The following is a 17,753-nucleotide window of genomic DNA, read 5'->3' on the forward strand; positions in this document are numbered from 1 at the left end:
AGATATGGTGGGTCAGAGGCTTCTCTGGTGCAACAATCCCATGACCTTCAATGTTCACAATTTTCCCAATCTTCTCACCTCCCTCATTCCCATTGAGCATAGGAAGAAGTAGACCTGTAGGAAAACTGTCAACTCTGACGTGTTAGTAATGAACAATATATCTGAATGGATGCGAGTAAGAAATAACCTAGCATCAACAGGCAAACCTCATAACTTAAAGGGCAAACGATTTTTCATGCTTTCATCACATAGCCGCTTGCAAAGAGGAATACCTAATTAAAAATCTATGACCACAATGGCATGGATGGGAAGGAAAAAGTGGGGGGAGTGTATGAGAGAATGAAATGAGTCAAAATGAGGATGGTTCGCTAATCGATCCGTAATTGGGTCAGTTTCAGAGGGACATTTGCAGCCACACCAATATTTTGCATGAGGTAGTATTCAGCAGTGAAGAAGAAATAAGGATGGATTTGTAGCTTCATTGCGGATTCCTTTTCAGAAATGTTCTCCCCTACCTAACCCCATTCCCACTGCCTTACCCCACCCCCCTCCCTTACAACCCTTCCTCCTCCCATTAAAAACAAAATGTTCCTAGCAATGTATAAAGCCAAGGATCTCAGGCGAAATTAACTACAAATATTTTAAAGAGATGATTTATCTACTGAAACATAAGAAAATAAATCCTCTTTTGCATTCTAGCATTCTAGTGCTCTAACTTCTAAACTCCCCCCCCCACCCCGGATACTCTTGAATTTCAAAAATAAAATGAAAACAAAACTGTAGCACTTGTTTCTCTAGAAACAACTCATTTTAAGACCAAACAAAGCAAAGGTGGCCTGTTGCTTCTTTTGAAATAATGAACTCTCAGGCTGTAAGGATACTATATTAGCTAGTGAATAGTAAAAGTAAGACAGTTAATAAATGGGGGTTAAAAGGAATGTTAAAATAAAAAATATAATGGGCTATTTGTTAATTAAGAAAAAGAATGTTCTAGCCAACAACAAAAAGCGTTAACTAAATAGAGAGGATCTTTATTGTAATAGTTTCTTGTTCACATCTTAAATCCAAAGGTATTAGTCACAAAGAGACAAGTTCAAGTGTCCAAGTGTCTCCATTTAGAAAGCACAGTAATTGGATTAGTGGTGCTGTTACCTGTCTTTTCCTAAACGTACACTTTGTACTGCTTCCTCTATCCCTATTTATAAGCTTACGATACAGAGCAGCATGGAGTTCTCAATTCCAACCCATGATGTGCTTTGCAATTTAATTCTAATCGTGATTGGGAAACACTGATTCAGGAAATGTGTGTCTGAAGAGATGCTAATTTAGATCTCAAAATAGATTCAGTCACTTTGAGTTTGAGATGATTGGAGACAGGGAATTTCTAGCCTGGAAACTGATAACTTCAGGAACAACTTTCCTGTTCAGCGTCTGAAAATTAGAAAAATGGATCTCATAAAACTTTCAGCACAGTATTTCTGACAACTGCAAATTAGATAGCTGAATATCCAAAAATGACTTTCTGCAATGATCTATCACGGATCTGGGCAGAAGACTGAAAGGCAGAGAAAAAATCCTTTTGCAAGGTGCTGAGCAATCATGACATGGGTTAGGAAACGGGCGCGTCCTCCATATCCTCCAGGTACTCAATCTACATGTGTGGTGTTGCTCATTCATTTGCTGTCTCAGTTGTTTGCACTTTGTTTTTATCTGAAGTTTTATTATTTTTTTAAGAAAAGTAAACACCAACCTTTAAAAGCCTTTTGCCATCACCACACACACAGCAATTTGCAATATCAAATACAACAATAGCACAGCTAGCAAAAGGGTTCTTAAAGCAGGGGTGTCCACAGCAAAGTAGCGGCATTGGAAAGTACTCGGGCTTCAGAAACAACTTTTTGGGGGCTCAATTTCACATCACTGAATCAATGAACAGTACACAATAAATGACCATTAATTTGTCTACACTACAAAAACAGTGGCGAGAGCTTATTAAAGGTGTCCAGAGCTTTTTTTTTCTTTTTTAATGTAATCCTCCACAAACAATGGTAATTTATATTATAATTTTGACATAGAAAAATATATAAATTCAACACTTAATACATAATACTTTTCACAACTGAATTTGTCTCTGTTTCCCCAACATCAAGGCCCCATTAACAACTCAAGCCAAAGCTAATTTGCTCCAACTGAACACCCCTGCTGCCTGTTGAAACAAGAGGGATTGTCACAGAACGATAGTCATTGATCAACAATACATTTAGGGAAAGCTCTGAAATACAGCCACTCAAGAACCAACCATTGGTGAGCAATGAAAACGATCAGCTCCTGCTTTTTCCGCTAGCCAGCTTGGTTTCTCTTCTTGGTCTTGGTCTTCGTCTTCTCCAAGACTGGTTTAGAGAACGATATCCTTCAGACGCTTCACACCAGGGGACTCTTTGTCACGACTCTCCTTCAGAATGGGGTTGACCTCTTGCACGACTTTTTCGCTGTCAGCTCCACGGGGCTCAGCTTCAGAGGGACGAGAAGGGCCATTGCCATTGTTGGCGTACTGCTCCAGATCACGGGCCGGGGGGGCCAGGGCAATGGTGTAAGACACAGAAGGCTTGGTCGGCAGAGGGCTCTTCAGGTGGAGGGGGGAGGTGACAGGCCTGATTGCCTCACAGCCATTCCCCGCCTCCCGGATTGCGACGTTGACCTTGGGGCTGCAGATGGTCACATCAACAGTCCGCTTGCCTTTCAGGGTGGGCCTCTCCTCAGCCGGGTGGTCGCTGACATCTTTACCAAAGGTTGCAAAAGTCCGCTTAGTGGGTCCGCAGTCGTCATAGGCCTCAACATCCGCAGCAGTAGCTTCGATGGACAGTGCGATGATGTTCCTCACGTGCTCAGGTGACTTGGAGCGGGGTGGCATGGGGTTCCGGGGCATCCAGCACCGATCAGAGTGGCCAAGAATCCGGCATTCTTCTCTGCAATGAAACCCTTCATTCTGATCTGTTTGGAGAAAAGAAATGTCAGTTTCATCAGTTTTTCCCAGGAATCATTGTTACTCCCCAGTGTTCAGGTTTCTTAGGTACCCACAGGCCCTTCTGGGAAATGTCACTTTTAGATAGTACTTTCTTGCCTTTTGGGACACGTGTTTAGTGTTTAGAATTAGATGTGTAAGAGGCTGCATAGCTCTTCCTATGACACCCACCCCACCCTTTTGTTGCTGTTGTTGCTCTTCCCACTGCTAACAAAACTAAAAACGTAAAGAGAAGCAAGTTATGATGAACATACATATTGTATATACTTGAGTATAAGCCAACCCGAAAATCACCCGAGGCACCTAATTTTACCACGAAAACGGCATTAAAAAATGAGCTTATACACAAGCATATAGGGTACTAAGAACCCTTTCTTCCATTGAACTTGTAAGCTTCAACTGGCCCTAGGCACACATCTCACATACATTGGGCATTCTTTAGTTACACTCAACTAGCCATCAATCCTTATCTTCCTTCTTTGATGTTCTATTGGGATCATATTTCTTAAAATCGTTAAATCTTTCATGTATTACTTGAACCTTGTCATATAAAATCTCAGCATTAAGAATTTAACATTAGTCCCTGTATCAATAAGGGATAAAACTTCAGTTTGGCTCTCACAAAGAATTCCTACCTGACCTTCACCAAAGCATGGCCCTAGAGCTAACTTGCACCTGTTCATAGGAAAACTGTTCATCTCAGTGTCTCCTATCCAGCTGTAGCTTTGCAGATGCATTATCTTTCTAGATGGGCTGTCTTTTTGTTACATACTTCCATGAGGATTACTCAGTGAAATTATTCATCAGATAGCAGAATGCATCAAAATATGAGCAGCTTAAAATTTATAGGAAACCTTGGGACTGGATTGGGAAACAGAGGGCAAGAAGAGATTGCAAAGTAAAGCTAGGTATTTACCTGCCAAGAAACACCAAACATTTTAAAAACATGCCAGAATTGTGTGCTGCAACTGATTTTGCAATACAATACAATCTGCACTTCAGGATCTTACATGACATCCGTCTAAGCATAACACTGTGTGTACTTGTATTTCTAGTTTTCAGAAGTTCTTCAAAAATATTATATATCATAGCAAAGCAAGACACCACTCTGTCTCATTAATCAAAGCCTCACTGGTGCAGGGCACAATGGGAGGGATGGAGAACTTATGGTTTGTTTCAATGTATATGTGATCATATAGAGAAAAGGACTAGGAAGTAGATAAAGGGCAAGGGCCTAGTACTCAGCACAACTTGGGAGACTGGTGGCATAAGACCAGCAGTTCAAAGTCATCAGATGCTCCACAGGAGAAAAATGAATTTTCAGGTTCCCATAAAGATTTACTGCCTCTAAAACTCACGGGGACTGTTCTACTCGGTGCATTGGAATTCACTCAATGGCAGTAGGTTCGATTTTTTGTTTGTTTTACTTTATTTTCTGGGCATGGCCCCTGACCTCATTTAGATTCTTTGAAAATTAGGAAAAAGTGAGAGCCAATTTATCTTCAAGGTGGTCATTTTAAGTCCCCTTTGTATGCTGGGAAATGAAACACTCAGACTTCTGCAGAGTTAGAAACCAGTAAAAAGAAGTAATCATCATCTCCAATGATGACGCATGCCTTCCCTGTGAGCAGGATAATGCTGCTACCAACTCCAGCACACGTCTGCACCAGGCCTGCATGGCCACCTCTGGGCGAGGAAGGCTTGGTCAGAGCCTTTCCTGCCGATTCACGGCACTCTTAGCTGATACCCTCTCAGCACTCAGGACACATAGGTTCTTTTCTTAAACTTCACTTTAGCATTTTTAGCCCCAAATTTTGCTCTTGGGCAACAGAAAATATGAAGTAACAGTTTGGGCAAAACATGAGAAATATTTGCTTTGTGCCAGACCAGATATTATTAAAGAAAGGCTAGCCCACCCCAAATCAGTTTCATCCAAATGGCCCAGGAAATTCCCGAATTGCTTCAGTAAAATACAACTCCTATTTGAGAGTTTCCCAGTAAGGCTTCTCTATTGTCTCTGAGGCCACCCTGTAACTTCCCAAGTAATGGCTCTAAGGAGTTAGTGTGAGTGTTGGTTCTGGGTAGAGAGGAAGGCAGTTCATTGAGGGTACAGAAAGCATTCAATAATGGACATCTATGCCTATAAGTCACTGTGAGTATTCCTGGGAAATCATCATAGTGTGTCAAGAAAGCTGTGCCAATCACTGTCCTTTTGGGTCTTCATCCAGTTATGAAAAAGGAATCTCTGCTGACTTTCAAACTAAGATAATAGACCACGTACTCATATTTCTAAAGCACAATAGCAGAGAACTAACATGGAGTTGAACCTGTCCAACGCATTGGCTCAACTTCAAGCTGTACATTTATTTTTCTGTTTTTCATAGGAAATGGCTGCCTTGATGTTTTCTTGATTTAGTTTGGTTTTAGTTGTTGTTATTGTCATGTGTGTGTGTGTGTGTCACCATTTAAAAGGGAAATGCTATCTGTGTCACATTAAATCCTAACTTTATATTAACTAGTTGCCATGAAGTCAATTTTGATTCACGGTGAACCCATGGATGCCAAAGTAGATCTATTCTCCAAAGGGGTTTCAGCTGCTGATTTTAGCTTTTAGAAGCAGATTGCTAGGCTTTTCTTCCAGGTGGACATGGATCACCAATGGTTCCATTAGCAGCCAAGAGCATTACCACTTTACACCACCCAAACCCCACTGCCTGGTTGTAGAGTCGATTCTGACTCATAATAATCAAGTAGGGCAGAGTAAAACTGCCCCATAAGACTTTCAGGACTGTAATCTTTATAGAAACAGACTGCCACATCTCTCTTGCACAGAGCTGGTTTGGACTCCCAACCATTCAGTGATCAGCCAAGTACTTAACCACTGCATCAGCTAGGGACCACAAAAGTAATTGCTGTAAAATCAACTCCAATGTATGGCACCCCCAAGTGTACAAAAGTAGAACTGGTGCTCCATAGGGTTTTCCCTGGCTGAGTTTTAAGAAGTATTATCAAGAGTCCTTTCTTCTGAGGTGCCTCTGCATGGACTTAAACCACTAAACTTTTGGGCACCAGCCAAGCACTTAAATCATTTGTACTGGATAGAGACTCCAATCCTATATTCCCATTGGCATCAAGTCGAGGCCAACTCCTAGCAACCCTACACAGAATTCCCGAGGTTGTACATCTTTATGGGGGCACATAGCTTTTGCTTTCTCCCTTGGAGTGGCTGGTGAGTTTGAACTGCCAGCCTTGCAGTTAGCAATCCATTCTTTACTTGACAGGACCAGCTGGACTCATAACATTGCATTAGATTGCCTCAAATGAATAGCACGAGGATACCTCCATTTCCAGCATCCAAGGTGAGGGAGCAGAGACCCCAGAGGCAGACATCTCCGGGATTTTATTCATTCGAGTAAACCAGCGCATGAAACTCAGTCTACACAAAGCTTCTCTGCCAAGACAATACTTATCTGCAGCTTACCTGCTGTCTTTGTGAATAAATCATGCTCTGAGAAGAGCATGAATGTAATCAGTTGAATCTATCCACTAATCTCACTAATCTCGACAAGAGCCAGGTGTTCTAGTACCTTGTGCAATTTTTGGTGATGTCTACGGATGTGTCGGGAGCCATGAGGCCCGGCCATAACCTTGCCTGTCCGGAGCCATGAGTCCCGGCCATTGTCTTGATCTTTATTGCCTGAGCTCTGTAACTTTCCACAGGAACTGTTTTTTTCTGCGGTCATTGTTCTCAGGGAAACACCAGCAGCTTGCTTCCCCCATTTATTGTTCTCATGGAAACACCTGCGGCTTGTTTCCCTTTCCCTGGCCTATATAAGCTGTAGCCTTTTATTCAATAAACGAGACTTGATCAGACTGCTGTCTTGTCTCCATTTCTCGTGTCTCTTGTCCCCCCAATTCCCACTCCCTCCTCCAGGGTCCGTGTTGAAGTTCCCACAAGTTGGGACACGGATGTATGAGATCTACTGCTGTGTCCATATGCAAGTGGGTCCTGCACTCTCGGGATCTCATTTCCTCACAGCTCCTTGCTCTGCGCTCAGATTTGATCTCTCTTCTTCAACCCTTACCAAAAGTAGAGTTGCTGTTCACCATTTTTTGGGTTCAAACAATGATAAGAATATATAAATTTTTCCTTGCTGTCATTTGTGTCAGTACAATGACAATAAAATCTAACTTAGCTTTGGTGTTCATAGCCATTTTATATGTGAAAGAAAATATGGTTAATATAGACAGACAGGAACAATGTCTTGCCCAGCATGAAATCATAAATGTAGTGAAAGATGAATTATCTTTTGAAAATCAAAACTTCAGCCTGGCAAAGGAATTAAGTACATATTAAAAGTGGAAAAAGTCACAACACAAAGCCCCTTAAGAATAGCAATGACAATAAACCAGATGTAGAGAGGCCAAGAGACTCCTGCTGGAATGGCAGAGGACTGGCAGACATCATGAATCTGCCATCGTGCGGCATTATGGCATCTGGCTATGGAGGCATTAGACCAGGGAGGAATCATTTGTACCATCACAAATAAACTGTCAAGGCACTGGCTTTATCTTAAACAGAAGAGAGCTAACAATTCACTGAGTTCCACTAAGATTCCTTTTAGGAGCCTAATTGTCACTCTATACCTACGTACATCTTTGCCTGAAAGTATGGATCTCTGCCTTTTGCAACGCAAAGTGTAAGACTCTAAAATCCACACACAGTTGTGGAAACTCAAATGCATTTCCATGTACAAATGAATAAAGACAAAGGTCTTGAATCCAAATGCGCATATGATTAGGGTTGACTTATGAATTTGCAAATTGGTCTGCTTCTGAAAAATTCCCTAGGATTGGATTTTTATATATACAGATCAAATAAAATTAAGGGATTGCACACATTTGGAAGAGTGGCGCAGATCCTGATGCCCCAAACTCCTTAGTTCAAAATGTATCACATAGTTATTGACCACCCCAACACCACAAAACAATAGAGAAAGGTAAATCATCTTCATTTTGGGTAGTAATAAATATATTTTGGTAATAATTTGTCATTAGGCACCTTGGCGATCGAACCACGAATACTCCGGAGGGAAAAAGTATTATTAAATAAAAGGCATCATTAATTTGAGGCTATGGGAGGCATAAAGTATAGCAATGACAAAGTCAAAATGGATAAGGAAGAAATTTAAGTAGAAAAGATCCACAATGTGTGTATGTGTGTGTGTGTGCACGCGCTCACACGTGCACGCACACAGATAATAACCAAACCTTGTGCAGTAATTACGGCCTTCTTCAGAATGAGGAATTGCTAGCCCTTAAGATGTGGACAGACTACGTGCTTCACTACTAGAAAAACTTACCCATGGTCCTATTCAAAGCAAAGAGGAGAGAAAAAATGATAAAAACATAATCTCTGACTTTGCTAAAACTTTCAAATTCCTAGTAGACTAGAGGAGCTTAGAGGCTCGGTTGGGTTGGTATAGATGTCCAGTCACAATGAATGCATTCAATAATGCTGGCAGTTTTTGACTGTGATTCAGAGTCTGGGTGTATTAATGCAAAGATTCTAATGATCAGAGACAAAAATCCAACACTAAAAGAGGTCAGGGTAACCGCTACAAGAGCAATATGTTACTTCTTCAGAAGTGATCTCTACTCAATGAGGCAGAAAGAGAAAGGTCAAAGTGAGCTCCAGTTCCTTAGCAGACACACAACTTACCAGCAGATGATGTATAAATCAGAAAAGCTTCCTGGATTGTACTCACATACATCTACTTAGTGTATTGTGCATCACCTTGACCAAGAAAAATATAATCTATGAGCAAAGCGCAGTCAGTGTTTGTGAGATGTAGGTGGAAGGTATTGTGGCAATGATGACTAAGCATTGCTGCTAAGACTGAGTACATGCACCTCAGTAAGAAAATGTAGCTGTTGAGCAGGGCTCCGCTTCCTTGACCTACCTAACTCCTCCTCATTCAGAGGCAGAAATAAATAATTGGCTACTATATATACATCTCTATTTTTGTTATTTAGAAAGAGAACCCCACTTCTCTTGCAGATGGTAATTGCCCAGCTCAAATTTGCATTTTTTAGCTTTCCCTGTAGCTAGAGATGAACATGTAATTAAGATTAGGCCGACATTTTGAAGGCCGGTTGTGTTGGATGCCGCTTCATAGATCAGACTTAGCTGGTAAATCCTTTGACTTGTCTCCCTTCCTGTTTTGTCCTTTCTGGAATGGAAACAGAATGGTTGGAGCTGCAGCATCAATTTGACTTCCACGAAGCAACTTTTAAGATGGAAGTTACACACTATGAATAGTAGAATAGAAAAATAAAAGGACCGGGTTATTGCGGAGATTTTAGAGCGACTTCATCAGGCCCGAATTTCTTTTATATAAGAGGGAAATAGATATCTTTTCTGTTTAAGTTATTGAATTCTTTTCTTTGCTGGGGCTGGGTGTGTGTGTGTGTGTGTGTGTGTGTGTGTGCGCGCGCGCGCGCGCCGGTTCTATGTTACCAGCAATTGAATGCAATTCATAACTGAAGTCTCACCTTAAATTTCATTTCCTCAGAGAGCCCTTCCCCATTCCATTTGACTAAGCTAGGTCTCACAGCACCTCCCTTTTATAGCACTTATCACACTTATAACTACTTGTTATACTCCTTGCTAGCTTGCAAGCTCTGGATAAACACAGATCATCTCTACTGTGTTCACTCGCATACCCAGAGAACAAAGCAAAGGATCTAGCACAGAGCAGACAGCCAACAGCTTCATTTCATTGAAGAAAAACGACGCAAGAAAGAGAGGTCACAAAATAACAAAGTGCCTTGGTCACTACACAAGATACTGTGCCACTAGTACAGATCCAAAAAGGGACATGATTTTATCTTCTAGATGATAGTTTGGTAGAGGCATTGAAGCAAATGTAGAATTTCATGAGAAACATCATCACCATGGCTACTCTGTGATTTCCTTCACACTATATTTCCGTTTTAAAGAGACCTATTAGGCATTGATGTCCAGTTGAACGTACATTTTCCATGTACTTGTGAGATTTCTATGCCAGCAATAGTCAATGGGGTCCATCTGTGGTCAGCAGTTCAAACCCATTCTGCAGGAGAGAGATGAGGCTACCCTGCTTGATCCACCATAAAGAGGTCACAGTCAAGGAATCCAAGGACCTATGGCATTGAGCAAATCTGCTGCACAAGACCTCTTTTAAAGTGCTGAACAGCAAGAATCTCACTCACGTGCCTGACTCAAGCCATGGTATTTTCAACTACCTCATATGTAGGAGAAAGTTGGACAGTGAATGGGGAAGACCACAGAAGAATTGATGCATTTGAATTACGGTGTCAAAGAAGAATATTCAAAGCATCATCCACTGCCAGAATAATAAAATTCAAGGAAGATGTATAGTCAGAATGTTCCTTTGAAGTAAGTACAGCCAGAATTCTCCTTAAAAGCAAGGCTAGCAAGACCTGGTCTCATGTATTTTGGACATGCTATCAGGAGATACTCATCTCTGGAAAAATGACAGCATGCATGGTAACGTAAAGGGTCAATGAGAAAAGACTCGCAAGGAGATAGATTTACATAGTAGCTGAAATAATGGGCTCAAGCGTAACAACAATTGTGAGAATGGCACAGGATCAGGCAGTGTTTTGTTTTGTTGTACACACGGTCACTACAAGTCAGAACCAACTCTACAACCTCACACACCTCACAACAATAACAACATCCTGCTACCGTCAAGATGGAAGCCCCAGGTCGGGTTCCTGTGAAATCAGCTCCATGGTAGTGAGCTTGGGTGGAGGATTTATTTATTTTAATGATTGCACAATTCTTTAAATCTCTTTATTTTGGTGGGGCAGGGCTGAAAAAAATCTCTTTATTTTTTATTATTAAGGGCTCATACAACTCTTATCAAACTCCATATATACATCAATTGTGTAAAGCACATTTGTACATTCATTGCCCTCATCATTTTCAAAACATTTGCTCTCCACCTAGGCCCTTGGCATCAACTCCTCATTTTTTCCCTCCCTTTCTGCTCCTCCCTCCCGCATGAGCCCTTGATAATTTATAAATTACTATTTTTTCATATCTTACCCTGTCTGACGTCCCCCTTCACCCACTTTTCTGTTGTCTGTCCCCCAGGGAGGAGGTCACATGCAGATCCTTGTGATTGGGAATTTATACTGTGATCAAGGGAGCCCTGGTGGTGCCCTACTGAAACACTCATCTGCCAAACAAAAGGATGGCAGTTCAAACACATCAGCCCTCCACAAAGCAAGGTATGGCAGTGTGCTTACGCCCAGATTTCAACCTCGGTAAGTCCACACGGCAGTTCCACTATCTCCTCGAGGTTTGCTGTGAGTCAGAATGAACTAGATGGCAATGTTTTGGGGGCTGTTGTTCTCTGTCTAAAAATGAATTATAGTCCCTGGGTAGCACAAGCAATTAAGTACTAGACTACTAGCTGCAAGGTCCATGGGTCCAACCCAACCAGAGGAATCTCAGAGAACGTCTTAAAAACCCTATGGTGCAGTACCTCCATATAAAGCAACTAACAATAAACAACAATCTGTAATAAGGAGGTACCTGATATGACACAAGTCATTTGTGCTTGGCTGCCAATGTAAAGGTTGGAAGTTCGAGTCCATCCAATTGTATTCTGGGAGGAAGCCTAGCAATGTGAAATCCATAAAGATTACAGCAAAGAAAATCCATTGGAGCCGTTCCACATGCGTTTATCATGAGTGGAAATCCACTTGATGACAATGGTGTGTGTGTGTGTGTGTGTGTGTGTGTGTGTGTGTGTGTGTGTGTGAAGAGAGAAAGAACAAGAGCGAGAGACAGAGAAATGGAGGTAGGTATGTATACTTTAAGCTAGCAAGACAATTAAGCAAGTGTCTAGCATGTGATGTGACCGCGTTGTTCAAATATCACATTTGTTTTCTGGCATCAAATAAAAGTGTTATTAATTCCTGGAAAACTCTCAGCCCAAAACGGGACCCTTGGTTCCCCTTTGGACCCAATACAGATGCTAACTTTGACACAGGCAATTAAGTACACATGACAAAATGAATGTTCCAGCTAAATATGCTGTGTTTCTGCAGGAGAAAATGATCTAGGAAAGACCTCTTACAAGTATTTCAAGGTCTTCAAATAGCCAAGAGAAAGAAAACCTGGTCTATTTCTGTAACCTGAGAAAGCAACCAACAAGGAACAAAAAGGCAAAGGAGAGCAGAGCAGCAAAGGAGAAGGAAGGGAGACAAAGAACAAATGACCTAGGCTTTAGCCATGCCAGTGTGGGTCCCACCACTTCTTAAGGGCTCGTCTTCTTTCTGGGTGTTTAGATGCCATTGGAAAGCATCTGCTGAGCCTCCAGCAAAAATCCAACTAGGGCTTAGGACTTGGCAAAATGAAAACACCAGCTGTATCGAGGAGAGGAGTTTACACTCACTTCCTAAAGGACCCAAAGTTTTGGCAAAAAAAAGTGAAAAAAGGATGGAGCTCCATCTGCAAAACATTCATGGGAATATCAGTGAAAGCTGAGAGATTTTAAGAGACTTGTGAACCAATGACACCAAGCTATCCTGTAGCTGCTCTAATGTGACAAGAAGCAAATCACAAACTCCAGTACAAACAGCTACTTGTCTCTTTCTCACTCCCTGTTTCTCTCCCTTGTTTCTCAGCATTCTCGATTTCAGCTCCTCCTTAACAGCTTCTTCTTTTTTCCCCTTGTTTCCTACCCTCTGGCTTGTTAGCAGCTCTTCATACTGTGGCCTGACAGACAGCAAACAGAAGGGGTAGGATGCAGAACTGTGACCAGCATGCAAAACACATATGTGCTATCATTTTACAGATACCAAAGAAGCACTAGACAAAGATCAGGCTTTATACAATGAGAGAAGGCCCCATGTTTTGAGGGGTTGATTTTTGCTTTTCATTTATCTGAGTTTAGTAGGCATTCATGCCTCTGGTTTAAAGATACATATTAACATCATAAAAAACAACACATGCTTTGGTAGCCCTCTTGAATTTTTGTTACATGTTTTCCTATTTTTCGATATATGAAGCCCAAGACTGATGAAGCTAGAGAGATGGAAAGTAGAATAAGGGTGCCTGGGGATACAGTGGGGTGGGTGGGCATAAGGGAGATGGTATCAACACGTTCAAGAAGGAAGAGAATACTCTGAAACTACTGAAGGCAGTAGCAATGCTACAAGACTGCTTGGTGCGATTGAACTCTGGAATAATATGGTATCTGTATTAGCTCCCAATAAAATGCTTTTGGAAAAAAACTTGCTATTAAAATAAGAGTGTCCCCATCCAAAGTGAGCTTGTCAGAGTTCCGTGGTCATAAGAATTGGACCCTGGGTGAAAGAGCTTTGCTGGGATAAGAAAGAAAGATCGTGACTATGCTTCAGGGAGGCCATAGCATTTGGGAACAAAAGAACAACTTAAGGTTGCCAACAAAGGATATAGGCAGAAAGAAAAGCCAGCTTTGATTAGCATGGTTCTGTATTTTCAGGATGGCTAACTAGGAAAACAAGAGCAAGTGTAGAATTTGGCTTCAGTTCTGAGTGAAGAAGGTAAGGGAAAGGATCCGTGAGCTCCAACCATATTCTGGGACATTTGTCAGACTAGCATCAGTTAGCAAGTACCACCCAATATTTGGGCCCTGTGATGCCAAGTGACTAATAGGCCTCTTCCAACATTCACAGCCTATGCACCTGAAATTCACTCACTTTCAGTGCAACACGGAAACAGATTAAAAAGATGCCCCTTTCAGAATTCAAAACAATTGAATTCTCTTCAATGAAATCTTTAGTGCTGAGCTGGTCAAATAGACACAGTTAAAGCATGCTGAAGTATAAGGGCTTAAGAATTTAATATTTATGATAGATGATAGTATGGCATGTATAGTCATACGATAAACGTTGCAATTTGAACAATCACAAAAGTTCCTGGAGTTTTCATTTTTGTACTGGGGCTCAATTCAATTCAATCCATATGAAAGGGATTTCAAGATGTGTCTAAGTATAAATCATTTGTGCTGCTGCATGGGGAGCAAGGAAATGAAGCAGAAGGCTGCCTGGAAAACTGAGACTAAGAAATAAGAGGTGCTGATAGTGACTGAGATAAGCAGAGCTCAACTAGACTGGAATCTTGGTGTTTTGATGGAAAGAACTATTTGACAAACTGCTTGACTTCATCTAGCTTCTTCAAAACCATTTGAGAAAGTATCTCTATGAGTAAACTATGAAGCGTCACAAAAAGGCCAATGAACTATCTCCTCTGCAGAAAGGAACATTGAGGTCCAATAACACAGAATAAAATGTGGCCATTTTTGAAAGATGCCCACAGAATTAAGTCCCTTAGCTTATAGCCACAGGACAGCAACACTATGCAGTCATTTCGTTGACAAACTCCAACCGGTTGCTTGACTTTTCGTACATAAAAAACCCCAGATTATTTCACACATTCTACATGTCGTTATGCTGCTAGGAAGACAGAACCTTTCGATCGGGGGAGGCAATGTTGGCCCGTGAGTTGTCCAAGGCCCGTGCAATGATCAATACTAGCTAACAGCACACATTTCACCCCAAAGAAGCAGCTCCAGCCATCACATTAGGGATGGATTAATTAATTGTTTGACCAAATACAGCAAGGTGATTTTTAAGTTGATTAATTTTATGTAGATGGAAAAAGATGCTATCAGTATCCAAATGACCCTTAACAGAAAAAAAAAGGTTCCCTGACCTTGCTTTCCATGATGTTTACGAGTAGCTGTGAACCTAAAGTTATCATCAACTTGGGTTCCAGTCTTTCCTGGAAAATATGGAACTTTCCTGCTTATGGAAAAGCCACTTTTATGATAGTCCTGGGCTCTCGGTGTCTAAGAGAATAGAAAGATGGCACAGATAAAGTTGGCACAGAAAACAACAGGAGACAAGGAACTTTAACTGGGAGGGAGGAAAAAACCTTCCTCTTTCAATAAAATTTTTACCTCGCAAGAAATAAAATAAAAGGCATCTGGTGTTTCCCTTAAAAGGAACGGAAGCTTCCTTCAGTTAAGTCCCTTCAGTTTGGTGGAGCCTCGAGTCAATGACGAATGTTGCGACTGTAACCGCTAAATTCTTTAAAGGGTCTTGACTGGCAGAAGGTTCATGTGACTGGGTGGGGTGGCAAAGAAACAGCATTCAAAATTCTCCAATCACCTCTTTCCCATTTGAAAAAAAAACTAAAATGCTCAGTAAACCAATTACTGCTTCTGCGATGATTCAGAGGGAAAGTGTGTATCACATCATCAACTGGGTAGAAATCACTAAAACTGGTCACAAGAAGCAGATAAGAGTGTCAGAGGGATTAAAATCTATTAGCTATGTAGGTTGACCTATTCATTACCAACAAAATCCTTGTAGAAAAGTCTAGTATTACCCTGATGCCTTAGTGTAACTTCAGCGACCATCTGGAATACTGTGATTGCAATGACACTGCTTCTGGGTACAGCAAACAGCACAATCATTTTCAAAAATTCATTTCAAATATCTTCCTGGAAGCTAATAAATTTTACAGCAGTTTCAATCCTTCCTTATTGCAACAAAGAAAAGCTTAGTTCCAGACAAATTAAAAGTAAATTGATTGCCTTAGGGGAATCTATTCAAATATCACTTTTCCGTGTTAGAGATCTTTTATTCCCCTAAAACATTAAGAAAAAAAATGAGTGAAATGTAGGAAGGATGAGATGGATGATGGAGATAAAGCGAATGAAAGGGATATAAGCCAGTGTGTGCACAGGAAAAGCAATACCAGGAGAGGGAAAGTGAGACAGTCAAAACAATTAAATCCTTGTTTGCAAAAGCAGGTAAAAATCAACTTAAAGTAAAATGCAAATGTGTCAATTGGGGTGCAGACCTAACATAAATATGCTGGATTTTCTGAATAATAAGTATGAATAATGAGTACCCAGACTGAAGGGATCAAATGCCACCTTCTGTGTTTACTTGTCATTATCCATATTTCAGGGGCAAGGATGTTCTATTATTTTGTTGTTTTTCTTAAAATTATTTAGAATTATTCGGTTACTGTTTGCTCGCTTAACCATCATGCCAATAGGAGAAACTGCCACATTTTTCAGGGTGCTGCCTCACAAGCAATTAGATAAATTCAGAAGAAAAACTCTGCTATCCAGAAACTTGATAACTTGAACTCACCCCCATAAGTGTTCTACTACTCTTGTTTGGAAGAGAAGGCTTCTTTACATTTTTAATCCATGACAGATCCAGGATGACTACCTGGCCTGAAAAACTTGTCCACCTAAAACATCAGGGAAGTTTTGGGACCTATTTGGACCACAGCTGTGGGAGCTTTTTTCTTTTTTTTTAGTTAACTCGCACTCAAGACTTGAGGAGCAGCAGAAGGCTGTCTGGTTGAGGTGACCTGAGTCAAGATATTCTGACACCGCTTTACATAAATCTCTGTAAGAACTGATACGCATGACCATGAAACACACACACACACACCACTGTCTGTCACCACCACCACCCAGCTGCTGCCACTGCCAGTGCTCATGATCCTGCGTACCTATTGACATTAACAAATTACCAAGTTGGTGACTTGAAATACTCTGGCCATTTACTACACATCATGTGTCTTTGCGCCTTTGGAATAATATGTCTTTGGAAGCATTGCAACTCCCCAACTCCAATATTATTTCATTTCCCCTCGTCCGTTAAAATATCAATCTCTCATAACTGGATCATTGAAACTGGAGATGACGGAAGTAATGCCATCCTGTGGGGGGGGGGGGGCTTCCTGAGGAGTCTAATTCTGTTTGCGAGAACAAGATCACATTGGAAGCTTAAAAACAAAAAACAAAACATGCAAGTTTAGTTCATGCCTGCAATAGTTTCTATGCGCTAAGATACCAATTTAGGAATTACAACGAGGGAGGGTGGAGACTTGGTTAATATAAGATGTTGGTGTTCTAACGCAAAAATATTCTCAGAATAAATTGAAATTATTAAGTAAAGCAAAAGCCTTTTTCGGCCCTAGAGCTTTCTTATCCCATTAATTCCACTTAGCAATCTTTTTTTTTTTTTAATTTGCGTCTATCAGCTAGTGTCCGGCGAATAATCTAGCTTTTTATTAAAACTGCAGATATAATAATCAGCTTTGGCCAAACACACACGATGCCTAGTTGAAGAGCTAGGGATCACATCCTATGCTCCCATGGCACCTCTCCTTTCCCCAGTCCCCTGGTCCTGGGTGGAGGAGAGGGCGAGAAAAGACTGGAAATGAGAAGGAGGGGCAGATGCAGAATGGTATTTTAAAACCTGAGCTCTCTGCTGTTATTAATCACACATGCATGCGTGTGTGCACACAAACACACCGTCTGCGCAGAATTCTAATGCTGACAAAGCTTCCTGGGTAAGACGCTTATAGGACACTAACAAACAAAGACATTGACGAATGATTTTATTCTCCTGGGGAATCTTTGTCCTCCTTCTTCCAGAGTTTATGCAAACGGAAAGTTTATATTTTTAACACCCTGTTGTCTGTTCCAATATGAGAGGTCAGCAGTATTTCAACAAAGAAACCACTCATGAGTAATGATTTTGCAGTGACAGGAATGGGAAAACGGACTGTTGGAAATGAGTCTAATTCCTTGTGTGACGGCTAATAAAAAGAAACATCTGAACACAGTGCTTGAGA

At 41.1% G+C, this 17,753-nt stretch overlaps 1 protein-coding gene across 1 annotated transcript in view; it reads right to left on the reverse strand.

Annotated features, from left to right (window-relative positions):
• Positions 1–571: 571 nt before the first annotated feature.
• The window catches only part of PCDH19 (protocadherin 19), a 127,969-nt gene continuing 110,787 nt past the window's right edge, over positions 572–17,753 (reverse strand). The window contains exon 6 of the mRNA XM_075538899.1: positions 572–2,991. Coding sequence (XP_075395014.1) covers positions 2,396–2,991 — 596 coding nt within the window. The 3' untranslated portion in view covers positions 572–2,395. The remainder of the gene's footprint in view (positions 2,992–17,753) is intronic.

The sequence above is a fragment of the Tenrec ecaudatus genome, chromosome X, assembly GCF_050624435.1.
Source record: "Tenrec ecaudatus isolate mTenEca1 chromosome X, mTenEca1.hap1, whole genome shotgun sequence".
Lineage (NCBI taxonomy): Eukaryota > Metazoa > Chordata > Mammalia > Afrosoricida > Tenrecidae > Tenrec > Tenrec ecaudatus.